The 27,760-nt window shown below is 40.7% G+C and overlaps 1 protein-coding gene across 1 annotated transcript in view; it reads right to left on the reverse strand.

Moving 5' to 3' along the window:
* RAB21 (RAB21, member RAS oncogene family) overlaps positions 1-18,790 on the reverse strand; it is a 32,980-nt gene extending 14,190 nt beyond the window's left edge. Inside the window, exons 1-3 of the mRNA XM_062203218.1 lie at positions 18,369-18,790; positions 4,928-4,987; positions 3,848-3,955 (exon numbers count right to left, since the gene is read on the reverse strand). Coding sequence (XP_062059202.1) covers positions 3,848-3,955; positions 4,928-4,987; positions 18,369-18,515 — 315 coding nt within the window. The 5' untranslated portion in view covers positions 18,516-18,790. The remainder of the gene's footprint in view (positions 1-3,847; positions 3,956-4,927; positions 4,988-18,368) is intronic.
* Between the last annotated feature and the right edge of the window lie 8,970 nt (positions 18,791-27,760).

The following is a 27,760-nucleotide window of genomic DNA, read 5'->3' on the forward strand; positions in this document are numbered from 1 at the left end:
GGTCATATGTTTAGTTATTACAAGAAATGATTCACATACAGATTATTTGTTGTCAGATTAGACTGCAAACCACAAACAGACACATAATGGAAAAAAAAAAACTATATACTTGCATACAGGTATTCACAGAGGTACTGCAATTACAAATTTTCATAAACTATCCATAGATCCAAGCAAAGCTATTCATTGGAGCAAAAGTTTGTCAACTCCAGCCTCTGATAAATAGATGACTGTATAGAATCACTTTGGACTCAAGAACAGATGGACTTAAAACACTCTTCTGCACCCTAATCAGTTCTGAAACAGGGGCATAGGAACCTCTGTGGTACACGTTTTTTAAAAAAATGTACTTGGACACTGGTGGGGGTGGGGGGGAAGAGTGGCAAAACAAAGTTTCCTTATTCAGTGTATAAAAAGGTTTTTCAACCTTGGTACTAGACATTTTGGCTCAGATACTTCTTTGTTGTGGAGTACCCTGTGCAATGTTCCATGTTTAGTAGAATCCCTGGACTCCTACCCACTAGAGTCAATGGCACTCTCACTTAAGTCAATCAAAGATGTCTCCAGAGTTTGTCATCCTCTGGTGTACAACAATATCAGTAACAAACTGATTATCTACTATGGATGAAGCACAGCAATAGGCACAGCTGGCAGTAAATTCCAAGTAAGCAAATTAATCTTTGGAATTCATAATCGTAAATATTTCAAAAATAATTATAATAAAACAACAAGATAAAGTACAGTTTGGCACCTGCTTTCATGTTTTTATAATGGAATTTAATCTACATATGGTCAAATCACATAGAACTTATACACCTTCCTAAAAAATGTACATACATATATAAGTTAGAAAAATTGTATTAGATACGTGGTAAGCACTTACTGTGCATCTGGTCCTATGGTACAAATGTAACAGTTCCACACTCCTATTCTCTGCAAAAATGCAGAGGAACTGTCTTTAGTAAACCCAAAATCTTTATAAGTGCAAAGGTAATTATTATTGCTACCTTATAACAGACTGAATCACAATTTTTTCAATACAGCCACATCTTTTTGCTTCATGCATGTCTAAATTTTTCCAAGCATTGAGGAAAATTTGACAGTACTGTTAAAATGCATAGTCTCACCACCTCAAAATAAACAGGCCAGAATCTAATTACATATTACTCTATGCACACATGACAACCTACTAAAGTAGCCAATTAAAAAGAAACAAACTTGTTATACATCTCTAATTAGATTCTCCTATATAGACATCCAAAATTTTTTTTAAGATTTCTTTTATTTAGTTGAAAGAGTTGCACAGAAAAGTAAAGGGAGGGAGGGAGGGAGGGAGGGAAAGGTCGTCCATCTGCTGGCCCGCACCTAGAAATGGCGGCAACGGCCAGAGCTGAGCCAATCCAAAGCCAGGAGCTTCTTCCGGGTCTCTGCAGGAGCCCAGGGACCTAGGCCATCCTCCACTGTTTTCCCAGGCACATTAGCAGGGAGTTGGATTGGAAGTGGAGAAGCTGGGACTCAAACCAGCACCCATATGGGATGCCAGTGCTGCAGACCAGGGCTTTAACCCACTGTGCCACAGTGCTGGCCCCTCGGGCCATCTTCTATTGTTTTCCCAGCCAAAGCAGAGAGCTGGATTGGAAGTGGAACAGCCAGGACCCGAACCAGTGCCCATATGGGATGCTGGCATTGCAAGCGACGGCTTTACCTGCTACGCCACAGCACCAGCCCTGATATCCTAATTTTTGTCTCCATACATGTTGTGGTGAGTTAAAGATGGTCACAGATTTATTGTCAATCCTCCTATCAAGTGGTAGTCAAATTCCCTACCCTCCGAATTTGGGCTGGCCTTGAACCTTATTTTAACAAAGAATATATGGCAGAAGTAATGCCATGCCCATTCCAGACTTAAGCCTTAAGAAGGACTGGCAGTTACTCCCCTTTTATACTCTCGGATCTACTGTTCATAATAAAAGATTACAGAATGAGAGAGCATATGGTGACAGTACTAGGGGATAAGCCACCAGATAGAGGGAGAGGTCATCTGAAGCAGAGCCAGGGACTTCTTGGACATTCCAGGCCCAGCCAAACTCCCAGTTCAGTGAAGCTGCCTAAGTGACTCTATTACCACCACACAGAGCAGAGAACCTGCCTGGTCAACCCACAGAAGTACTAAGAAATAACAAGCTATTCTTCTTTTAAAAAAAAAAAATTTACTTGTCTATTTGAAAGTCAACAGAGAGAGAAGGAGAAACAGAGAGAGATCTTTCATCTACTTGTTCAATCCTCAAATGGTCACAATGGGGCTGGGCCAAGCAAACAGGAGTCAAGAGCTTCTTCTGTCTCCCACGTGGGTACCCAAGCACTTAGGATATCTTCTGCTGCTTTTCCCAGGCCATTAGTAGGGAACTGAATGCGAAGTGGAGCATCCAGGACAGGAAATGGGATGCTGACATCATCATCGCAAGTGGCTTTACCAGCTACTCCACAATGCCAGCCCCGAAACCATTATTCTAAGCCACCAAGTCTGTTTTTATTATCATTGTTATTATTATTATTATTTAATTTTGAGTAACTGGCCAATTTTTAAGATAAAAGCTTCAATTAAATATTTAGACCATTTCTTTCCATGCAAAAAGCCAGGAAGGATAATGAATAGCACCAAATAGCAGCCTCAAAATCACTTTTAGAAACCATTAAATCTGGGGTGGGCATTGTGGGGCAGCATGTTATACAGTCACTTGAGACACCCACATCGCATGTCAGAATGCCAGTTCAAGTCCCGGCTACTCTACATCCAATCCAACTTCCTACTAATGCAACCAGAAGGCAGGAGAGGATGGACCAAGTACTTAAGTTCCTACCACCCATGTGAGAAAGAGTTCTTGGCTCCTACTTGGCCTGGCTCAGCCCTGGCTGTTGTATCTGGGGAGTAAACCGGCAATGGAAGATTTCTTTCTGTTTCTATTTCTATCACTTTCCCTTCCAAAGAAATAACTAACTCCTAGAAAAACAAAACAAAAATTAATTCTGCGAGGTACATATTGTTTCATTTTCCTATTCCTTGGATTTTTTTTTTTCAAACACATCATTAATAATCCAAGACCTAAACTGTATAGCCGCTCCATCAGACTTAACTGGGAAAAAACTTAGAAAAAATTAAATAGGCAAGCAATTTCAGTGAGCACAAACCTGTAACTCAAGACAAGAAAAGCTTCTGCCTTGCAAACTACCCCCTTTGCATGGTTGACACATATTTTCCAAGGAACACTTCAGAAGAAAGGTCAAATAAGTAACTCATCCTGATTTGAATAGAATTCAGAAACAAGTGTAACATTAACTCATTTCTGGTTCCAAACAACTTTAAAAACCCTACATTTGTGATATACCTTTGAAGAATAGTTTTTTTTTTTTTTAAAAAAAGAGGAACTCTAAATAAACACTACCTAGATTGTACTTTATATTATACCATCTTGAATATTTAGTGAGAAAAAAGTATAGATTTAATTTTGCTATTCCTTTTTTCTCTTCACAGTAAGAGAGCAGCCACATCAAATTTTCAGGTGTCCAATATGTATGGAATCAAAGAAAGAACGTCTATAAACTTTTCTGAAGCTTAGCTTCAATTATTTCCCTTTACAAATGCTTCAGAAAAACATGCAATAAACAATCAACTGCTTTAATATGAACTAAACGCCCCAATAATATGATTTGTAACTACTAGTGAATAAACTGTATACTACACATTTAAAACCAAATATTAGTAAACCAAAGCATACTAATGGAAACTTGAAAAAAACTAGGTATTAATTTTCTGATTAAGTCATGTACCATAAAGTAAACAGAATACCTTCTGAAAAGAATCTTCATCTGTTATATCATAAACTAAAATAGCTCCATTTGAATCTCTGTAGTAAATTGGACCCAATGCATGGAATCTCTCTTGACCTGCTGTATCCTAAATAAAGCAACAAATGCTTGTTAGATCAGAAGAAAAAATACATCTGATACTACAACTACAGTGAATTTTTGATTAAGAAGTCATAGATAATCCCAAAATCATTAAAAGAAATAAAATAGGTTACAAAAGAAAAAATTTAAGTCAAATTATAACCAATATGTAATGTTTTACTGTTATACAAAGGTTACTTTCCCATTCTCAACCCTTTTCCTCCTCAGCAATCTCCACCTGCCCCATCTAAAACATCAGCTCATTAGCTGAAGGATCAAAATGGCCAACACTGTGATAAAAGCCAAGAATAAGTGTCACCCTACATTTTTAGGTTCCCCACATGGGGAGAATACATCAAGGCATAAGGCATGTACCAGCACCACCTGCCAACTGGTACCGCACTCTAATACCCAATAGTCACTCCCTGAGAAGGCTAGAACACGGAAACACAGGGAGAAGAAGAAAACAGGCCAGGCAGGCTAAAGTGGAATTCTCTTTGAATTGATCCTTCTCCAGCTTAAAAGTATGACAGCAATATTTAATTATAAAATTGTATTCAAGACACAATTATTAACCAGATTTTAAGACATTTTTTATCAAAACAGTTTTGGCTAACCTTCAATTAATTTAAAAAACATCAGAGATTCAAATTCCACTTCTGGTGTTCTACTGCACAGTACAGAAATTCAGATAATGATAATGTACTCCATATTTTTCTAACAAAAAAAAAGACCTTGAACATTTTCACCATAAAGAATTATAAATGTTTAAGTAGGTAAGTTTACCTTGATCTGAACATTACACAAAGTATGTAGGTATCAAAACATACATGGTACCCCATAAATATGAATAATTTTTATGGACCAGCTTAAAATAAAATTTACAAAATTCAAATTTCTGTTCCTTGAGCCAATTAGTTAATCGGAACATCAAGAATAGGTAGAGGTCATAATCATATAGTTGAAAAAATTAACTTACCCAGATGGCAAGGTTTACTCTTTTCCCACCAATATTCAACTTCTTCGTTAAGAAAGATGCCTAAGAAAAGAGAAATATACATTAAGCAATGTTTTGTATAAAATAATGTTCTTTATCCTAATAACTATTGATGAATGAATCATCTCATCTCAATGTGAACTTAAAAGTTATCTGGGAAAAAAGTAATCAGAATTTTCAATTAATCACCAAACATTAAAGTCAGAACATTATTCACATTCTAATGTAAGAAAAATATTTTATGAACACAACTTCTGAATAATACAAGAAAACGCAGGTATTGTGGTGCGGCAAGAGGTGACCTCTTGGGATGCCTACATCCCACATCAGAGTGCTGGTTCAAGTCCCAGCTACACTGCTTCCAAACCAGCTTCTTGTTACAGCACTTGGGCAAGCAGAAGACAATGTCCCAAGTGTTTGGGTCCCTGACACACATTTGGGAGGCCTGAATGGAGATCCTGGTTCATGTCTTCAGCCTGACTCAGCCCCAGCTATTGTAGGCATTGCGCCCACATGGGAGTCTCAGAAGAAGCTCATGGCTTTGGCCTGGCACAGCCCAGACTGTTAAAGCCATTTGGAGAGTCAATCCGCAGATGGATGATCTGTTTCTCCCTCTATTACTATGCCTTTTAAATAAAATAAAACTTAAAAATATAGTAAGATAAACCAGTAAATAAAAAATACTTCTCTATCACTTTGCCTTCCAAATAAAATAAACTTTTAAAAAGTATAGAGAAAATGCTATGTACTTTTTTCAGCTTTTCCCCTATATATGTGGAACAAAATTTTACAAACAGCCTTTAATTTGATATCATCTTACCTACTCAAAGGAAAAAAGAGTCTATGACATTTCAAAAATAAAATATAAGAAATTTTTCCTGGTGATTTACTTAAAGACCAGTATTATTCAAAATGGTTCTGTAAGCATTTTATACAGTTCAATCGCTTACCATATTATCTAATAATTAACCTAAGTACATAATGTCACAGAAAGGAAAAGCCATTGTTCCAGTCTTCAAAGAGCTTATAGTCTTTTAAAGGGAATTACAATTCCATGTGATCATGCATAAAATGGAGGGTCTGAACAGCATAATATAAAAAAGTATGCTGAAAAAGGAAGTATGATAACTGCCAGGGTTAAGTCAAAGAAGGTTTCAAAAAGAAGGTAAAGACCTTCCCTTTAGGAGTAGTAGGGGTTTTCCCTGACAGATGGGTGAAGCCACTGAAGCCTGAGATACATGACCCCACCCCATGGGGAACTCCAGTCTGGTAAGGTCAATTCACAGATGAGGCTACATAGATGGGCAAAGGATGAATCAAAAAGGTTCTAGAATTCCATTTTTAGATGCATGGGCTTTATCTTGTGGGTCTTAATAAAACCTGTCTCAAGATACTAGGTATTTTTTTTTCAATAGTAGGGTCAGGGAACAGTGTTGTGACACAGTGGATTAAGCCACCTTGCTGCCTGCGGTAGCAGAATCCCATATGGGAATGCTAGTTCAAGTTCTGGGTGCTCCACTTCTGATCCAGCTCCCTGATAATGTGCCTGGGAAAGAAGCAGATGGCCCAAATGCTTAAGCCCCTATACCCATGTGGGAGACTCTGAAGAAGCTCCAGGTCCTGGCTTCTGTCTGGCACAGCCCTGACCACTGTGGTCATTTGGGGAGTCAATCAGCAGATGGATGATCTTTCTGGCTCTCCCCCTATTACTCTGCCTTTTAAATCAAATAAATTTTAAAATACAATATAGTTTAGTCAGATATATCTGGGAAGTACCTCATGTTGCTCTGTGTACATTCACAATGCAAATCAGCACCTGCAGATTTGGCCAAAAAGCAAGCAGGATAACTACATTTATATAAGCACTTCGCAAACTCATCTGATCTCTTTTTTACCTTAGTTTCTTCTGAATAGCACTGAATATCTTTCTCCTTGGAAAAATACCTAATTCACCCTAAGGCACAACGACTAAGAAATAGTAATGCTGAAAAGGGAGACTCACTCAAGGATTTTAATCAGTGGAGAAATAGGTTTATATTTTAAGAGAATGGCTTTGGGATAGGAGGGAATGGTAGACTAGAAAGTCTCCTCCCAGGAGACACACTATTTCAAAGTTGGAGAGAGAAATCAAAAGGGTCTGAACTAAGACTATGAAGATAGAAAAGAGAACAGAATCAAGAGTTACCCACAGGAAATACACTCAGAACCAGAGTCAGCTGAGATGATTAAAAAAGCAGTTCAGAGCTATGTAGAGACAGTTCATTTAGGTATATGAGAATAAATATAAAACAGGTTAAAGCCTGAGATGGTGAATTACTACTGAAGCAGAAGAACCTTAGATTTTAAGAAGGATTTTCTGCTATGCACACACCAAGAAAAATTAGAACAAAGAAAATGCTGCTGGAGTTAGTGATTAACTAAAGAGTCTACAATATAAACAACAGCATGTGTATCAAATTCAGGAATGTTTGCCTTCAAAGTCCCAAGCTATACTACAAGATATTTTGCTAAAGGAACTAAGATTATGCAAAAAAAAAAAAAAGAGTAAAAAATAAATTAAATGGCAAAATAGTAAAATAAACACCTAGGAAAATGTGAAGACCAAATATATGTTATGATGATAAATGGGACTTCTCCCATTCATTATAGCACAGGAACTAAGAATATGAACTTTGGAGCAGAATTTTGGGTTTTAATCTCAACTTTGCCACTTACCAGCTATACAATTTATTTGAATGCAATCATTTTTACGGTTTTAGCTTTCATTCTCTATAGAATTTGAATCCTATCCAAATATTTAACAGGTAGGTCAACTTAAATGCTTCTCTTTTTTCAAACACATAAAACTGAACTGGTCTTCCCTCCAAATGGCTTCCCACTCAACTTTAGCATTTTGATCACGTTAAAGTCAAGAAGGTTTACAACCTTAAAAGTATTTTTTCCTTCACCTGTCAGTTCGTATCTGCCCCATTCCCCCAACCTACCAAGCCTGTCATCATACGTCCTCTGGGGTTCAAGGTCTACCAGTCTCACAGTAAGTCATAATGTAAATACCTGCTATACCTTGCACTGCATATCAAATTTTCTTAAGTCTCCCAAGTTTAAACAAGCATTTTATCATAACTCATAAAGGGACCAGCACTGTGGCGCAGCAGGTGAAGCTGCCGCCTGCAGCGCCAGCATCCTAGATGAATGCCGGTTCAATTCCTGGCTACTCCACTTCTGATCCAGCTCTCTGCTATGGCTTGGGAAAGCAGTGGAAGATGGCCCAAATCAGTAGGCACCTACACCCACATGGGAAGACCTGGAGGAAGCTCCTGACTCCTGGCTTCAGATAGGCACAGCTCTGGATGTTGCAGCCAATTGGGGAGTGAACCAGCAGATGGAAGACTTCTTTGTTTCTCTGCCTCTCCTCTCTGTGTAACTCTTTCAAATAAATAAATAAATCTTTTTTTAAAAAAAACCTCATAGAAGAGTTCCCTAATAAGTTATATTTTTAATAAGTATGCTTGAATAATATCCCCGCTATTTTACTAATATCATAATAACCTTCTGTCACAACTTTTTTTCTACCACTCCCTATGTAGCTTATGGCCCTCTACCCATGCTGAATTTAAAGAACAGTATTAAGTTTCTTTTTTATAAATCATGGCTATACAATTGTGTGGAAAAGATGCTCATCACAGCATTGATTATAAGAGACAAGAAAAAAACAATTAAATAACTTAAATGTTTATCAACAGGCAACTACTTAAAAATATGTAAATATAGGGGCTGGCACTGTAGCACAGCACGTTAATGCCCTGGCCTGAAGCATTGGCATCCCATACAGGCACTGGTTTGAGACCTGGCTGCTCCACTTCCCATCCAGCTCTCTGCTGTGGCCTTGGAAAGCAGCAGCAGATGGCCCAAGGCCTTGGGCCCCTGCACCCACGTGGGAGACCTGGAGGAAGCTCCTGACTTCAGATCGGCTCAGCTCCGGCCGTTGCGGCCAACTGGGGAGTGAACCATCAGATGGAAGACTCTCTCTCTCTCTCACTCTCCCTCTCCCTCTCTCTCTCTCTCTCTCTGCCTCTCTTCTCTCTGTGTAACTCTGACTTCCAAATAAATAAATAAATCTTTAAAAAATATGTAAATATAGTCTATTCATACAAAAGTACTTGAAAAAGTTTGTGGAAAAAGGAATTATAAATTTAATAGTGCAAAATATTTTGGAAGCTATGCAAAAAGTTGAAAATATATATTATGAAAAAACAGTGCATGAGTTCCGATAATTTTTCCACTAAAATAAACATCTTTTAATTCCCTTTTTGATGAAATTTTTGAAATACCCTTGTACAATGAAACACTACAAGTCATCTCTATCACTACTGCCAACACTAGCTAATATTTATTCAATGCTTACTTGCACCAAATATTGTGTTAACCACTTTAAAAATCATTTATAAACTTCTCTTTTATAAAAGTTAGAGCCTTCATCTACAAAGTTTCCATTGTCTTTATATCCAAAGATCTCTGTAACAATTTGTATAGGTCTATCTTCCTTAAGACAGAGTCTAGTATTTCTCTTACTCTCCAACTTACACGGACTTTACATTTCCTCCAATTCTGTTTGCACATAAAATTCTCCTCAAATCTGGGTCTATGGTTTACTCTCTATTTGGATTCTACCTATATAAATTTACTTTATGATCTATACTCTTCTTCCTTGAATTTTTAAGTTTTCTTATAGTATACGTACAATCCATACTGAATTTCTCTATCTTGAAAAATTTTAGGGAATCCAATCATGTAACATATAGCATATACTGTCTAGTACTATAAGTCACATTTTCAGTGATATAAGTAATTTGTTACCTAGAATACATACTTTTATTTAATTCTCTCATGTTGTTTACAAGAAAATAGGCAGTTTTTAAATTTTTTGAAGTTTTATTTATTTAAAAAGCAGAGTTACTGAGAGACAGTGAGGGAGGTGAGGGGGCGGGAGGAGGGAGAGACTGATCATCTATCCACTGGTTCACTCCCAAAATGACTGCAATGGTTAGGGCTGGGCCAAACCAAAGCCAGGAGCCAGGGCCTCCTTCCAGTTCTCCTATGTGAGCACAGGGGCTCAAACACTCAGCCATTTTCTGCTGCTTTCCAAGGCACATTAGCAGGGAGCTGGATTGGAAGCAGAGCAGCTGGGACAAGAACCAGTGCCCATATGGGATGCCAGCATCGCAGGCACCAGCTTTACCCATGATGCCACAAAGGTGGCCCATGGGCACTGTTCTAAAAGCTTTCCAAATATTAAGTAATTTAATTCATGATAACACTTAGTGAATGAGATATAATGATTATTCAAATATTATAGATGTGCAAACTGAGATTCAAGGTCACAGAGTAAGTGAAAGAAGGGAATTTAAAATCCAGGTCATCTGGCTCCAGACATGACTCATAACCATTATACTATGGGACTGGTCAGACTGAAATCTGAGCTAACACTTCTCTAGTGAAGGGGGTGGGGACAGTCAAGCTGCTCTGCTTATAACATACACTCAAATATATTATTGTAGATAATCACATCTACAATATCCCCAAGAAAGACAATGAAAGTATTACCCAACTTATTTATGATACACTCTAAGTTTCCTTATAAGCCAAATTATTTTAACCTCAACATGATACACTGGCAGAGCATATTAGCATAGGATCCCTACAAAATTTTTCTTCCTTCATAATGAAAAACTTAATCATCAATCTATGAAAAAGATTCTTTTTGTAATATAGGTCATCTAATTTTATATACATCCAAAGTTTGTAATATTCTATAGTTATTTTCTTAAGGAGAAAATACTTTTGAAAAATACAAATATATTTGGAAATCAAATTAAAAGATTTAATATAACATGAAGATATTAACAAATGAGTAAAAGGCTGACATTTGTCTTTTCCTTTTTAACCACGTCTATGAAGCACTTAATTTGACCATACTACTGAAATACCATTTAGTTAGTAATATACAATCTGGTAAAGCAATTCTTAATTCTGTGACATGGTAGTGAAAATGGGGAGAAATAATCATAGACATTTTTAAGACTCTGAAGAAAGCCATGAACCTTCCTACTCCCAAGAAAAATGCTCATAAGCACATACCAAAAACACTTTCCACATTGTTTCAAGGTATTTATAAATACCTGGCAACATCTCAGTGAAGAACCCCAAGTATAGTAAGGAAAAGAGCCAAGTGACATTAAAATAATAGCAACTCAAAATGTTGTTGGACCATAGGAAGGGAAAAAAGTACATGCAGTGTGTGCCAAGATCTGTGCCTAAGCTTTCTCATTTAATGCTTTTAACAAAGCCTGTGAAGCAGATAATTAGCCCTATTTTACAGCTGTGATCCTGAGATTTAAAGAAACACAGTGACTCACCCAAGGTCAGGCAACTCAGCTGGATGCTACAGTGGGTGGAAGTCTGTCTGACTCCATAATGCTTTTTGCCAATACACAAAGATGCTATTCTAGAACACATATACATATCCTAATCTTGCGCACTTAAATTTACACAGTAAGTGTTCCTGCACATGAATTTACCTCCCAAAATATTTCTGGGGTAATATTTATTTGAGAGGTAGATTCACAGACAGTGAGAGGGAGAGACAGAGAGAAAGATCTTCCTTCCATTGGTTCACTCCCTAGATGGCCGCAACGGCCGGAACTAAGCCGATCCGAAGCCAGGAGCCAGGAGCTCCTTCCAGAAGGTATCCCATGCGGGTGCAGGGGCCCAAGCACTTGGACCACCTTCCACTGCTTTCCCAGGCCATAGCAGAGAGCTGGATTGGAAGAGGGGCTGCCAGGACTAGAACCGGCGCCCATATGAGATAACAGCGCCGCAAGCGGAGGATTAACCAAGTGAGCCATGGCACTGGCCCCCTCAAGTAAATTTTCAAAAAGGAAGCCAAAAGGTCACTTTTAATGAACAGGTTAAAGCACAAGGGGAAAAAATGTCAGTCAGCTATAAAATACTTGTATCTCAGGAATTTGTAGCCACAATTCAGAAAAAATTTTAAAAGAAAGGGAGAGTGTGGGCATTTGAGCCAATAGTGAAACATCAGTTAAGATGCTTGTATCTCACATAGGGGTGTGCCTAGGTTAGCTCTCTGACTCCAGCTTCATATTAACCCATACCTTGGGAGACAGCATTAATGGCTCAAGTAGTTTGGTTCCTGCCTCTCATGTAGATCTGGATTGAGTTCTAGGGATCTAGACAGTGAACTAGTAAGTGGGGGAGCAGGCATGTTCACTCTCCCTCCCCAATCCCCATCTCTGTAAAATTAGAAACAAAACAAAACAAAACAGAAAAAACCCTACTAGTCTCTATGGCTCACATGTATCTATCTAGTAAAATATTGAAGTTGAGGAGACTTTAAAAGACATCAACTGTTATATAAACATACTATAATGAATTAGCTAAATCAATAGTGATATGGCTTCCACAGTTACTTAGAAGATATTTCAGCTACTCGAAATATTAATCTAAGGTTCCTAGATCAGAAACTTGACACAAAATGTAGAACTGCTAGAACCTGAATGCCAAGTCTTGCTCACGAGTTTTAAGTGCATTAAAAAATTGTAGTAGACTTGGCTTAAAACAGTATGCCATTTTTATTTGTGGAATCTCAGAAATATAATTCAAGTCTTAGTTCTCATTTGCCAAAATGTCAGGATACTGCCTGCCCAGCCAACCTTATAGTACTATTTTACTAATCAAATGCCAGGCACCTACCCTAGACTCAGAATGCAAATAGGTAGAATTCCACTGTTAGAACCCTAAAAAGGTAAAGTTACTGTTGATTCTGGTTATAAACAATGTTACTTTTAATAAAGAAAAGGCTATAATTTGAATATTATTTAATGCCTTAACTCATGCAGATGTTTAAAGACCATATGAGGGTGGAAACTTAATCTAATCACTGTGTTGGAGCGGTGGATCAACTGGGAGGTCCTTGGGTCCATGGAGAACATGCCCTAGGAAGATAGTTCCTGTGAGACAGTTGGTTTTAACAGCCTCAGTTGGGCCCAGCCATTCTTTCTGCTTCCTGGCTTGCCAAGTGATACTTTCTTCCTTTGTTCCACCACTGCCATCTGCTACCCTCATCAGCTACCAGACCAATGGAGTCACCTGATCTTGGACTTGAACCCCCCCAAAACTGTGAGCTAAATCAACCTTTTTTCTTTTTAAAGTTAACTGCCAGGGCCAGTGCCGTGGCACAGTAGGTTAATCCTCCGCCTGCGGTGCCAGCATCCCATATGGGTGCCAATTCTAGTCCCAGCTGCTCCTCTTCCAATCCAGCTCTCTGCTATGGCCTGGGAAAGCAATAGAAAATGGACCAAGCCCTTAGGCCCCTGCACCCGTGTGGGAGACCGGGAAGAAGCTCCTGGCTTTGGATCGGAGCAGCTCTAGCCACTGCGGCCATCTGGGGAGTGAACCAACAGAAGGAAGACCTTTCTCTCTGTCTCCTCTGTCTGTAACTCTACCTCTTAAATAAAAAGATAAAATTAAAAAAAAATAAAGTTAACTGCCTCAGAAGACTAAAGTGAAATCGCATGTAGCATGAACAAAGCAGCACAGTAAGAGAAATGGAAATGATCACTCACTAGCACAGATACAAAAAGGACACACCTAAAGACCAAAGATGATTACAGCAAAAATAGCACAATCTGTTAACAGTACTAACTGATGGAATAGGCCATGGCCTACAATGCCGGCATCCCACATAGGGGTGCTAGTGTGAGTCCCGGCTGCTTCCCTGCCAATCCAACTTCCTGCTAATGCACCTGGGAGAGCAACAGGTGATGCCTCAAATACTTGGATCCCTGCCACCCATGTGAGAGACCTGGATAGAATTCTGGGCTCCTAGTTTCAGTCTGGACCAGCCCTGGCTTATGGCCATTTGGGGAATGAACCAGAAGATGGAAGATCTCTCTCTCTCTTCACTGTGTCTTTCAAATAAAATTTAAAAAAAAAAAGTTCCTTAATCATCTTTACATTTCCCAGTTAGTACAATGTTTGATACATAATAGATATAAAATAAACATTTCTTGAATTTAGTTGCTGAGAGTCAACAAGACCACCTTAATAAATTTCAGAGAAGCAGCAATTACTCTCTCCTTCTAATTGTCTTTGTTTTCTCTGTCAGGCTTATCAATACCTTAAATCAGTGGGGAAATCAAAGGAACTTGGAGACCCTACAAAACATTCAAGTTTTCTAGGCCAAAAAGCATACCTATAAGGTTACTTTGTAACTATCAGTAGCTTAGAAGCAGCTCTGTGGAAAAAAGCCAATATGAAAATATCAAAGCATGGTAAACTTCACAATTTTCAAAAGAATAAAATGTCTCAGTCAAAACTTCAGGATGGATAATGCTGTTAATTTAAATATATATATATATATATATATAAAATTTTAAAATGTGATCCCTCAGAGATAGCATGGGTTCTCAAAACCATTCATATGAAATTACTCTTATTACCTTTATTGACTATAATGAAAAAAGAAACATAATCATGTCTTCAATCCACAGCAAATGTTTATTCAACAAACATGTGCCAGACACTGTGCTAGTAGCTTTACATGTGATGACTATTTAGTCACTTAAAAGATCTGAATCAGGTACTTGCATTTTTATAGAAAAGGAGACAGCTTACAGACATTAGAATAACCTACCAAGATCTGAGTAGGACTCAGAATTCAAACCCAAGTTTAACTTCAAAGTCCTTTCTATTTCTACCACATCATATAGCCCTCTCACAGATCTGGGTACTACAAAAACACTGTGTGTCCTGTCTTCTGCACACATTTGACAAAGCACCTCATGATAATCCTGTGGGCAAGACTGATGTGGCCAGGGCAAAAAGTCAGAACTGTAGTTTTTGGATAACTCCAAATTTCATAAAAGGATTTGGGTCCACTCTAGGCAATAACCCACAGTAGTTAGTCCTAAGTTATTTTCCATTTCATTTATCATTAATATGCCTACCACTCCTTAATACCTGTGTTTCTCACTCAAGAAGAAAGAGAAGAAGGCCTGTGGCCCATGCACAGTCTGAAAAAGCCCCATCCTAAGAGTTTGCACTGCTGAAGAAAAACTTACCTCTGGCCATGCACTACATGAATTATGTAAAGACCCACTACATAGCTTTGTACTTGGCATTCTCTCTTCTTTCAAAGTCTCTATTAATGTCCTGATGAGAACATGGAAGCATTCTTATCAAATCTTCAGGTGACAAAGTTAAAAAGTAGGTAACCCAAACCATAGCTTCTACTCCCTTACTCTTCTTTGCACACCCAGGACCCAATCTAGTTCCTGGTGCTTCTTGCCCAATATTCCATGAATTACACAATCAGTATTTACAAGGACAGTAACAGGCTTTAACCACCTGAACAAATTAAACCCAACTTTAATGGATCAAATATATTAGGGACAAAAAGGAAAAATAAACTTTTACTACAAAACCAAATAAAAGAATTTGAAGGATGAAACAACTTTTTTGAAGCAATTAAGAGTCAGGGTGTTTTTCACTTGACAACAAATCCAGTATTAATCAATACAACAACTGCCCACAGCTTACAGAATATTTTCTTGGGGCTGGCACAGTGGCAACCGCCTGTGGCGCTGGCATCCTTTGTGGGTGCCGATTTGTGTTCTGGCTGTTCCTCTCCCAATCAAGCTCTCTGCTATGGCCTGAGAGGGCAGTGGAGGATGGCCCGGATGCTTGGGCCCCTGTACCCACGTGGGAGACCTGGAAGAAGCTCCTGGCTTCTGCCTGGCCCAGCCTTGCCTACTGCCGTCATCTGGGAGTGAATCAGCACATGGAAGATCAATGTCTCTAACTCTGCCTTTCAAATAAATAAATAAATCTTTAAGAAGAAAAAAAAAATCAAGATCTCATGTTAAATGAAAAAAGCCAGATACAGAAAAACAAATACTACATGTTTTCTGTTAAATGTAGGAACTGAAATTTAAAACAAAAAAAGAAATGCCTGTGTGCATCAGTTTTGCTGCAAATGCAATGTTTTGGAAAACTTTGTTTTAAATCTTTTTCAAACAAACTGATAGGGACTGCATACCACTACAGTTTAAAAAAAAATAATTTGAGGAGTCAGCACTGCAGGTAAAGCAGCCGCCTGCAGTGCTGGTATCCCATATGGGCGCCAGTTCAAGTCCTGGCTACTCCACTTCCAATCCAGCTCTCTGCTATGGCCTGGGAAAGCAGCAGCAGATGGCCCAGGTCTTTGGGGCCCTGCACCCACGTGGGATACCTGGAAGGAGATCCTGGCTTCGGATCAGCCCAGCTCTGGCTGTTGCAACCATTTGGCTAAAGAACCAGCAGATGGAAGACCTCTCTCTCTCTCCCTCTCTCTAATTCTGCTTCTCTGTAACTCTGCCCTTCAAACAAATAAGTTTAAAAAAAAAAGTTTGAAGATAAAAAAAATTAAGATCTCAACTACAACAGTTTTCTTTTAGACCTTAGTACAAAACAAAGTGCTGACTGGGGTGGTTTGTGCCTTCTCAAAATCTCAAGTCAGACCTAGGTTCAAATTTAAGCTTGGGTTCTACTTGACCATACTTGTGACAACAATATGACTGCCAGCAAATTACTCAACAAAGCCTGTTTCCTCACCTGTAAAACCAGGCTAATAACATGATGCACATCAGGGTGGGAGTTTAGCCTTAGCAGTCAAGATGCCCACATCCCACGTCAGAGCATTTGGGTTCTCCGCCCACCTCTGACTCCTGATTCCAATTTCCTACTGATGAGGACTCGGGAGGTGCCAGTGATGCCGCAAGTAATCTGGTTCCTGTCTCATGTGGGAGACCTGGACTGAGTTCCTGGCTTCAGCCCTAAGCAGCATTTGGGCAGTGAACCAGTCTATGGGAGCTCTCTCTCCCGCCTCTTAAAAAACAAAACAAATGCAACCCTATCCATGTCATAATCTGTTAAAAGAAAAAAAAACAGAAAATACATAAGCACACTAAAAACTCACTAGATGTTACTGTTACCACTTTACCTAAGTGAATTTCTAAACTTTCAAATGATCATTCATATTTACCCCATGAAATTTCCTTCCTCTAAAGCACAAAGCTCTCACTAGCAATACTCAACAATTTACTATTAAAAATTTGTTAAGTGCTCTTGAAGAAGAATTTAAGGTAAAAAAAAATGCAATCTCCTAGTATTCATTTCTTTGGATATTATGGCTTACATAGGAGTAAAAGCAGAGAAGTAAAAATAGAACATGGAATCAGAAGCAGTGCATCTTTATAGATTCTAGACTCAGTAGTTTAATAATAGCATCAAACATCAAATGACAACCACGGGGAGCCTGTGCGTTCCATTAAATAGCATCCATGTTATTGCACACTACTACAATTACTAAGTTACATCTATTGTGCAAGTTGGGGCAGTAATAAGACAGACCGTGCAGTGGCTCAGGTCCTAATAGCCAGACACCATAATAGTCACTTTAACAGAAAAAACCTAAGCTCAGGCAGATTAAGTAATTTACCCAAGAGCACACAGTTAAACGGAGGTGGGCTATGAAAGGAGACAGTGAGGCTCCAGAGTCCACTAGACCTCACTGCCTCTGACCAAACTGATCAAGTCAGATCACTAGGATTTCTTTTGACACATGCAAATTGATTTCTTCAGGAGACAGGTCCCTCAAAGGCTGGCTTCACTCTCAATCAATGATTACATTTTTACGCTTCCCCAAAGTAACTGTCCCGGATTACAGGTGGAGGAAATGCATGGTACCAGCTGCTAAACTGGTATTTTGGGGACCAATTGCGGGCCAGTATTCACGTGACGTCTCAACGTGGGCCGACCGACCTCGCAGAAAATGAGTGACCCACAAGCCAAGACTCAAGCAGGCTGCAATGAAACTGCGTAACCCACACCGGCAAGCGGTTATTTCAAAAACCCTCCACACAGGGCTGCTTTGCCATTTCTGTGACTCGAAGATAGGACAAAATGGAACTTGCATAAACACTTAGTCATCAGTAAGGGCTGAAGTTACAAATCATCGCCTAGTCCGCAAAATGAAACCGGCAGTTAAATTCCCAATTCCGAAAGAAAAGGGCCCGGGCTCCGAGGCAGCAGGGTGAGAACACCTAGGGCCCAGGCGGAAGCACATTAGAGAGGGGAAACTGGCCCAGGACGGGAACTCCGCGACGCGCGCAGCCACCACCGGGGACGCTGGGGACTTTTCAGGGCCCTTCCACTCCCTCCTCTCTCCAGCAGTCCGGGGCGAATTCCGAAGGCGGGTTTGACACCCCTGATTTCCACCGACCCCGACCCAGGGAGCCTGGCGGCCAATTCCTCAGCCGCAGAGGGTGGGGGCCCCGGGCGCCACCCCCCGTCCCCGGGGCCGCACCTGCAGAGTGGTGATGTGCTTGTCGTTGAACTTGTTCTCGCAGTAGCGCAGCACCAGCGACGTCTTCCCCACGCAGCCTTCCCCAAGCAGCACCACCTTGAACGAGTAGGCTCGGCCCGCCGCCGCCCCGCCGCCGGCCGCAGCCATCCCGCCGCCTGCCCGCCGCCCAAGCCCGAGAGCCGCGCAGAGCTCCCCCAAGTCGCGACAGCGCCTTCCCAGCCGCAGCCCGCGCAGTCGCCTCCGCCCAGGGCCGCCAACCCCGGCACAGCCTCCGCTCTCTCCTCACAGCAAGGCCTGGGAGAACCCAGGCAAAGTCCGAGAATGAAGGGCCCAAGCCACCACGTCAGGAACCGGAGGAAAGGCGAAGAGCACTCGGCCTCCTCCTCCTCCCTCTAATGGCGTCTCCTTCCTCCTACGTCACACTTCGCGTCACGTGACCGCCGAGGCCGGGGGCGGCCCTAGGGACTGGGCCCCGCGGAACCGGCGTGGACGTGGGCGGGGCTTCTGGGGCCGCCGCCCCGGGCGCGGTCGGATGCGAGTGGAGCTCCGTGAGCCGTCCGGGGCCGAGTCCGGCGTGGTGCGGGCCGGCGCCGTTCTGCAGGTGGTACCAGTAACGTGAAGCAAGAGCTGCTCAGGTGTAATGAAGTGCAGAATGTTCTCGGCCCAGCCCGGGCGACGTTGCAATGGCTGATGACTCTCACAGGCTTCATTGTGGGCCAGGTCTACCAAGGTGCCCTTCCATCTCTTTCTCTGTGGGATTCCCACATCACAGCTGTTGAACTTGTCTCTGTTCCCCCAGACTGTCAGGTTTCTCACACCTCTTTAGAGTCTCGTGTAAACTGGATAGGTTTTCTTGCCCACCCAATGCTTCACCCCGTCCTTCGATCCCTCCCACCCAACCCCACTAAGTTTTTATCAGAGCTTACCGCCTCCATGAACGTGATTTTCCTAAATATTCATCTCTCATTAGGTTGTAGGTTTGTTAACAGCAAGGACAACGTTAAGACTTGCCCACTTTTGAATTCCTAGGCTCAGTTGACAGGCAAATTAATAGGCACTCTGTTAAAATTAAGGAATGAATGACACATCTTAAGCAGTTAAGCCCAGGCTTCCTAGTTTTTCCTGTCTATAAAGCGTCTCACAATCCATATTGACTCCACCTTGGTGAACTCGACGGGCTTGGTGATTGCTTATTTCTCCTCATTTAACGTCCCTTTCTTTCAGGAAAGAAACCATCTTTCCCCGCAAGAAACCATCTGCTGTTTCTGAAATTTTGCAATTAGAAATCTGGTCTCAGGCAAACATTCTTTTTCATCAGACGTTCACAGTTCAAGACAGGTTAAAAATAAAGAGACTGTCTCCATGTTTGTGTCACTACCTCTAAAATATACGCATGTGTTAAATACATACATATACATATAGATGCAGACAGACGTTGGATATATTATAGATATAGCCTAGCAGTTAAGACACTGGTTAAGATGCTCATGCAATTGGAGTGCGCCAGTTCAATACGCAGGTTCAGCTCCCAACTCCAGCCTCCTGTTAGTGCAGATCCTGAGAAGCAGCTGATGGCTCAAGTAATTGGCTTCCTGTCACCCTTTTGGTGCAACGAATATCGGAGTGCCTCACCATATGCGGTGCACTGTGCTGAACAAGACACAAAGCCTTTCCTTAACATTTCTTCATGTTTCAAAACTCAGAGCTCCTCTCCTCTAATTCTTCATAAAATAAAAATGTATTTTTGTGAATTATACTCACCCCCAGTGTGCTGTGAAACACTGGAACTTATTTCTTCTACTATGTTTTGGTACCTATTATACAATATCTCTATATCTACCTCCCATCTGCTCTTAGCCCCTAGTAATAACTATTCTACCTTGTGATAGACTTCATTTACCTTCCACATATGAGGATGTGGTATGGGTCTTTCTGTGTCTGGCTTATTTCATTTAATGTAATTTCTACTAGTTCCATCCATCTTGCTGCAAATGACAGGACTCCATGCTTTTTAAAAATATTTTAGTGTGTGTATATGTATTTCTTTATCCATTCATCTGTTGATGGACATCTTGGTTGATTTCATATCTTGACTATTGAAATAGTGCTGCAATAAATATGGGAGTACTGGTATCTCAGGTATAATAATTTCATATCCTTTGGATGTATATGCAGTAGTGGGATGCTGGATCGTATGTCAGGTCTATTTTCTTTTTAAATGAATCTGTACTGTTTTCTATACAATCCTACCAACAGAGTATAGGTTCCCTTTTCTCTGCATCCTCACTAGCATTTGATACTTTTTGTCTTCTTTTATTGTTATTATTTTTGTTTCATCTCATTTGAAAGAGACATACACAGAGAGATACATTCTATCTGCTCATTCACTCCCAAGATGCCCACAACAGCCAGGGCTGGGCCAGGAGTCAGGAACTCCATCCAGGTTTCCCACAAGGGTGGCAGAGATCCAGGTACTTGAGCCATCACCTGATTCTATTTGTATGTCTTCTTCTGAGAAATGCCTGTACAGATCATTTGCTCATTCTTAAATTTAGATTGTGTTTTTTTGCTATTGATTTTTTAGGCCCTTATATATTCTGAATATTAATCCCTTGTTGGGTGAATGATGGGTATTCTCTCTCATTCTACTTACTGCCTCCTCACTCTGTTGGCTGTTTCTTTTGTTTCCGAGAATCTTCTTAATCCCATGTGTCTGTTTTTACTTTTGTTGTGTTAGCCAAAAAGCCTTGCCTACAATAATGTACTGAAGTATTTCCTTTGTTTTCTTCTATTCATAGCTTTAGGTTATACATTTAGGTCTTGGATACATTTTGAGTTGATTTTTGTGTATAGTGAGAGGTAATGATCAAACTTCACAATCCAGTTTTGCCAGTACCATTTACTGAAGAGATTATCCTTTCTATAATGTAGTCTCATCACCTTTGTCAAAAATCAGTTGAAGGTATGTCCATGAATGAATTTCTGTATTCTCTATTCTGTTACGTTGGTCTCTGTGTTGTTTTTATACCAACATCATACTTTTTGGTTACTGTAGCTTTTAAAACACATAAATATACATATATATTTAAAGATTCACTTTTTTTTTTTTTTTTTGGACAGGCAGAGTAGACAGTGAGAGAGAGAGACAGAGAGAAAGGTCTTCCTTTTGCCATTGGTTCACCCTCCAATGGCCGCCGCAGCCGGCGCCCTGCGGCCGGCACACCACGCTGATCCGATGGCAGGAGCCAGGTGCTTATCCTGGTCTCCCATGGGGTGCAGTGCCCAAGCACTTGGGCCATCCTCCACTGCACTCCCGGGCCACAGCAGAGAGCTGGCCTGGAAGAGGGGCAACCAGGACAGAATCCGGTGCCCTGACCGGGACTAGAACCCAGTGTGCCAGCACCAAAAGGCGGAGGATTAGCCTGTTGAGCTGCGGCGCCAGCCTCACTTATTTATTTGAGAGGTGGAGTTACAGAGAGAAAGGTTTTCCACTTGCTAGTTCACTCCCCAAATGGCTGCAGAGCCATGAGCCAAGAGTTTCTTTCAGGTCTCCCATGCAGCTGCAGGAGCCCAGGCACTTGGGCCATTCTTCTACTGCTTTCCCAGGCCATAGCAGAGAACTGGGTCAGAAGTGGAACAGCCAAGACTGGAACCAGTATCCATATAGGATTCCGGCACCACAGGTGGAGGCTTAACCTACTACAGCATAGTGCTGGACCTTGTAATATATTTTTAAGTCAGGTATTGTGATGCCTGCAGCTTTTTTGCTTTTAAAGAATTATGTTTTATTTGAAAGACATAGTGACAGAGAGGGAAAGGAGAGAGACATAAAGAACGAGATCTTCTGTCTGCTGGTTCAGTCCCCCAGTGGCCATGACAGTCAGTCAGCAAAGCGAGAAGTCAGAAACAAGGAATTCCATCCAGGTCCCCAACATGGGTGGCAGGGGTGCATGCATTAGCAAGGAGCTGGATCAGAAGTAAAGCAGCTGAAATTCTAACCAGAGTTCAGATATGGGATGCTGGCTGGTCTTCAGTTTTTGTTTTTGTTTTTTAACTTAGGGTCACTTTGGCTATTTTGGGTCTTTTGTGGTTTCTAAGTGTTCTCTTAAATGCTAGTTCAGTGGTAAAGCAGTGGGTAAAGCTGCCACCTGCAGAGCCAGCATCCCATATAGGCACCATTTCGAGTCCCGGCTGCTCCACTTCTGACCCAGCTCTCTGCTATTGCCTGGGAAAGTTGTAGAAGATGGCTCAAGTCCTTGGGCCCCTGCACCCATGTGGGAGACCCAGAAGAAGCTCCAGGCTCCTGGCTTTGGACTAGCCCAGCTCTGGCCATTACGGCCATTTGGGGAGTGAACCAGCACATGGAAGACTTCTCTCTCTCTCTCTCTCTCTCTCTCTCTCTCTGCATCTCTAACTCTGCCTTTCAAATAAATGAATCTTAGGGAAAAAAAATAATAACCTTGGTTTCTTCACACTTTTTATCCCACTCCTGATATTTATTTAATTCCTTGTTTCTAAACTCTAGCAGATACTGTAATGTCTGGTATGCTGTTGAGTCTTCAGAGCATAACATTGTGCCAAGCATATACTGGTCATTCAATAAACAATTGTCGCGGGATAATATTTTGATATTTTAATCTATAGTTATTTCCCCTAAATCTTTCTTTGGGCCGTGATATATCATATACATTAAGGGAGATTGTGACAGCATTAAACAGTAGAACAAAGATGTCAGTTCAGTTTTTAGTTTTTTTATTTTATGAAACTCAAGACACCCATATTTAAAGCTTTTATTTAAAAAAATAAAAGCAATCAGAGTCAAGGAGAATTAAAGTAAGTCAAGGAAAATTAAAAAGACAGTGAGTGAGTTAGACATTGGTGAATATTCCTGTAGCAGGTAACTGTATGTTGCTCAAACAATGAAACTTTTCTGCCTTACCTTCCTTTACTGTGGAGATTTAAAAAAGAAATACTTGAATACATAACCTTGAAGTTATGGCAGTCCTATTGCATGCAGAGTGAGAAGCAGGCCCCCAGGTGGATGAGGTCTCTCAGCAAGAGTATGTAAAGTGAGATCAAAGGCCTTCTTGACTTTTGAAATGGGCATGGGAAGAGGAGCTGTGACTGGACAACCAAAGAAATTGAAGGAAAGCTAGGAGAAGCCATTGTTGAGAAGAGAAAAGTCTTAAGAAAAGTAAAATCAAGAAATAATTTGGAGGGGCTGACACTGTGGTGCAGTGGGTTAACACCCTTGCCTGAAGCGCTGGCATCCCATATGGGCGGCAGTTCTAGTCTCAGCTGTTCCTCTTCCAATCCAGTTCTCTGCTGTGGCCCGGGAGGGCAGTGGAAGATGGCCCAAGGCCTTGGGCCCCTAGACCTGCATGGGATACCTTCTGGAAGGAGCTCCTGGCTCTTGGCTTCAGATCGGCGCAGTTCCAGCCGTTGCGGCCATCTGGGGAGTGAACCATCAGACGGAAGACTTCTCTCTCTCTCTCTCTCTCTCTCTCTCTCTCTCTCCCTCTTCTCTCTTTGTGTAATTCTGACTTTCAAATAAATAAATAAATAAATCTTTAAAAAAATAAATAGTTTGGAGAGACCAAGTTAAAGAACTCTTAAATGTCTCCTGTTTAGCTACAAAACAGTAACTGGAGATATTGGTTAGAACAGTTTCAGTTGGGTAGTAGGAGGTGAAATAACCTTGTAATGCCTAAGAACTAAATAAAGATAGTGGGTGTAGTCCAGCGGTTCTTCATTGGGGTGATTATGCTCCCAGGGAGTATTTGGCAACGTCTGGTGATATTTTGGCAATAGGCATTTTATGGGAAGAGGCTAAGAGTGCAGCTAAACATTCTACAATGGACAGGAAAGTTCCCCATCCCCATCCCCTTACGACAAAGAATTGCCGCGGCTCACTTGGCTAATCCTCCGCCTGCGGCACCTGCACCCTGGGCTCTAGTCCCGGTTGTGGCGCCAGATTCTGTCCCAGTTGCTCCTCTTCCAGTCCAGCTCTCTGCTGTGGCCCAGGAAGGCAGCGGAGGATGGCCCAAGTGCTCGGGCCCTGCACCTGCATGGGAGACTGGGAGGAGGCACCTGGCTCCTGGCTTCGAATCGGTGCAGCGCGCCGGCCCTAGTGGCCATTTGGGGGCAAACCAACGGAAAAGGAAGACCTTTCTCTCTGTCTCTCTCTGTCTAAATCTGCCAGTCAAAAAAAAAAAAAAAGGACTTATTTAACCCCACTGTCAATGATGCCAAGGTTGAGAAACCCTGGATTAGCCTAATGAAATGTATATGTTTTGAAGATCATCATTATAATATAATCCCGTGGTATATTTTAGAGGCAGACAGAAGGGCTGAACAAGACAAAAGAGAATGAGAAGCTCAAGAGCTCAAGAAACTATTTTAGCATTCTTATCTATGTTGTCTTTTACATAGTCCCTCATGTATTTTTCTCAGCTCCATTTCTCCATGTACAATCACCATGTATCACTGAGGCATTTTTAATCCTTCATTGAACATTGATTCCTTCTAGGAACTGTGACAGGGAATACACTCTTAACTCCTGTTAGATTTTTCCTTACAGACAAACGCAGAATTCAAAAACACTTTTATAACTACTTACAGAAATTGTAGTTCTTACAAATTCACTGTTTCTGTATAGCTTTTCTACATACACGAGACGTTCAGGTCAATATACTATAATATGCAATCATTTGAAAAATAAATTGAGTATTAGGGGATATAAAATAGAGAAAACAGAAATACAATAAAAGAGATGAAGCTGGAGAAAAACAAAACATACAAAGATTTGTCTTCAAAAGTTTACGAAAATGTGGCCAGCGCTTTGGCGTAGTGGGTTAAGCTGCCGCCTGCAGTGCCAGCATCCCACATGGGCACCAGTTTGAGTCACAGCTGCCCCACTTCCAATCCAGCTCTCTGCTATTGCCTGGGAAAGCAGTAGAAGATGGCCCAAGTGTTTGGGCCCCTGCACCTGCATGGGAGATCCGGAAGAAGCCCCTGGCCCCTGGCTTTGGATCAGTGCAGCTCCAGCCATTGCAGCCAACTGGGGAGTGAGCCAGCGAGTGGAGGACCTTTCTCTCTCTCTCTCTCTGCCTCTCCTTCTCTCTCTAATTCTGGCTTTCAAATAAATAAATAAATCTTTTTAAAAAGTTTATGGAAAATGTGTATTGTGAGAAAACTATTTATGGATTGTTTATTTTTGCACCAAAATAAATGTATCTTGTAATAACATTTTCCATGAAGTTTTTGATGTACCCTCTTAGTATTCTTACAGTTACTTGAGGAGGAGAGCTCAAATCTGGGGCTTGGCAGAAATTTTCAGAAAAGCTTGATAAACTCTTTTCTATAGGCTAGTGACTGTTTTATTTTTGCAGCTCCATATCTGGAATACAGTGCTCCATTAAAATCTAGTAATTGAAACAAATAAGCCTAAACCTATAAAATACTTTGTCTTGTAAGTGAGGTTTGAGAGATGCTCTTGGGCACTGGGGCTTTACTAAATAAAATTTACTCAAAGCAGTTTCCATTTTAAGCATCTAGTGAAAGTAATTATCAATAGAAAGAACATCAGCTTCAACTAATGTGAACTTTTATGAACTAACCTCATGCATTCTTTCACTTGCTCAGTTATTCAGCAACCTTTGCCAACTTCCAGGCAAGATGCTTCTGTCTTCACGGGACTCATACTCTAGTCTGGGAGACAACAAGGAAGCTATTACACTAACGTGCACTGGTTCTGTTTGATACTCACCCGTGGCCTAGAATCCAGTATCCTATCAGTTGTATACCCTCTCCAGAACAGCACTGGTGCCCACAGCTGTTCGCCCACTCCAATCTCATCTCCCTCTGGTCCTTTGAAGAAGCCACTGTTTTTCTGAAGCAATATTTTAAACTCAAACTGGCAAAAACTGGGCTGCAATTGTAAAGTCTGACCATAAGGGGGAAGCAGCAGCTCAATCAGATGTTTCTTAATAGAAGAAAGAACCACCAGGAGTTATTCTTGGGAGTTGTAGAAAACAAAAATATTCTAAGAGACACAGGGGGTGAAAGAGGGAGGAAGGGACAGTTTGCAAGGGCCTTAAGGTGACAGATGTTAACTAGAAATCTTCCAAAGAATTTTAGATACTCTTCTCAAAGATGGAATTTAAGACTTGTTTTCAGATTCTCAGATCTTAGCAGTTTCTACTAAATATATACTCTCAAGAATTAAAAAGGGAGAGTAAGAAGCCAAAAAAATGTTTTATTATATATATGTATTTTATATTTGCATTTATAAACTATAGTTAGAAATAACCAGAACATGAAGCCTATCTAATTGTATTGGATAGAAATACATATTCCACAGAATTGGCAATAGAATTGTATACTAGGAACTTATAAATTGTTTTAAAAGGTTCATTTCAGAATGACAATAGCTACAGACTGACTCAGGTCAGTACGTAGCATGCAGTATGTTCATTTTCAAAAACTAAATGTGGGGCTGGTGCTATGGTGTAGTGGGTAAAGCAACTGCCTGCAGTGCCAGCATCCCATATGGGTGCCAGTTCGAGTCCTGGCTCCTCCTTTTCCAATCCAGCTCTCTGCTATGGCCTGGGAAAGCAGTAGAAGATGGCTCAAGTCCTTGGGTCCCTGCACCCATGTGGGAGACCTGGAAGAAGCTCCTGGCTTCGGATCGCCTAGCTCTGGCTGTTGGGGCCATTTGGGGAGTAAACTATCAATAGAAGATCTGTCTCTCCCTGCCTCTGCTTCTGCCTCTCTGTAACTCTGCCTTTCAAATAAATAAATCTTTAAACAAACAAACAAACAAAAAAACCCTAGATATAAGAAGTTATATGGAACTAGAAATTCTAAAGTGGTTTATCCACTTAAACTGAATATTCTTTTATCATCTTGAGAATTAAATAGGTTGTAGAGAATGGAAAACTGCTTAACAGAGAAATTACTTTGCCCTGGTGAAATAATTTGGTTGAGAGCTCTTATTAAGAAATCTGTGATGTTGTAATCAGAGTGCTTTGGAAAAGCTGTGGTCTAACGGGAAATTTATAAGTACAGGTATGCTGAAGATTAAAGCATTTTTAATATAATTTATTTAAGTGTTTTCTCTTATTGACTACTCATTCGTACTTGGTAAATGTCTCAACTAAACTCTTACCCAATCTTTTATACCACTTTTTAGGGACCTTCTATAGCATATATATAATTACCCACTTATTTATCAGTATTAAAGCTGTAAGCTTGACGGAGAGATCTGTCTTGCTCACCATTATAGCACATGTGCAGAATAATGACAAGGAATGGTAGATGCAAAACAAATAACCAAAATTTCCAAATATGAGCCCTCTTTTGCCTTCTTTTTCAGTAATTTTATTTTTTTG

Source organism: Lepus europaeus, chromosome 10, assembly GCF_033115175.1.
Source record: "Lepus europaeus isolate LE1 chromosome 10, mLepTim1.pri, whole genome shotgun sequence".
Lineage (NCBI taxonomy): Eukaryota > Metazoa > Chordata > Mammalia > Lagomorpha > Leporidae > Lepus > Lepus europaeus.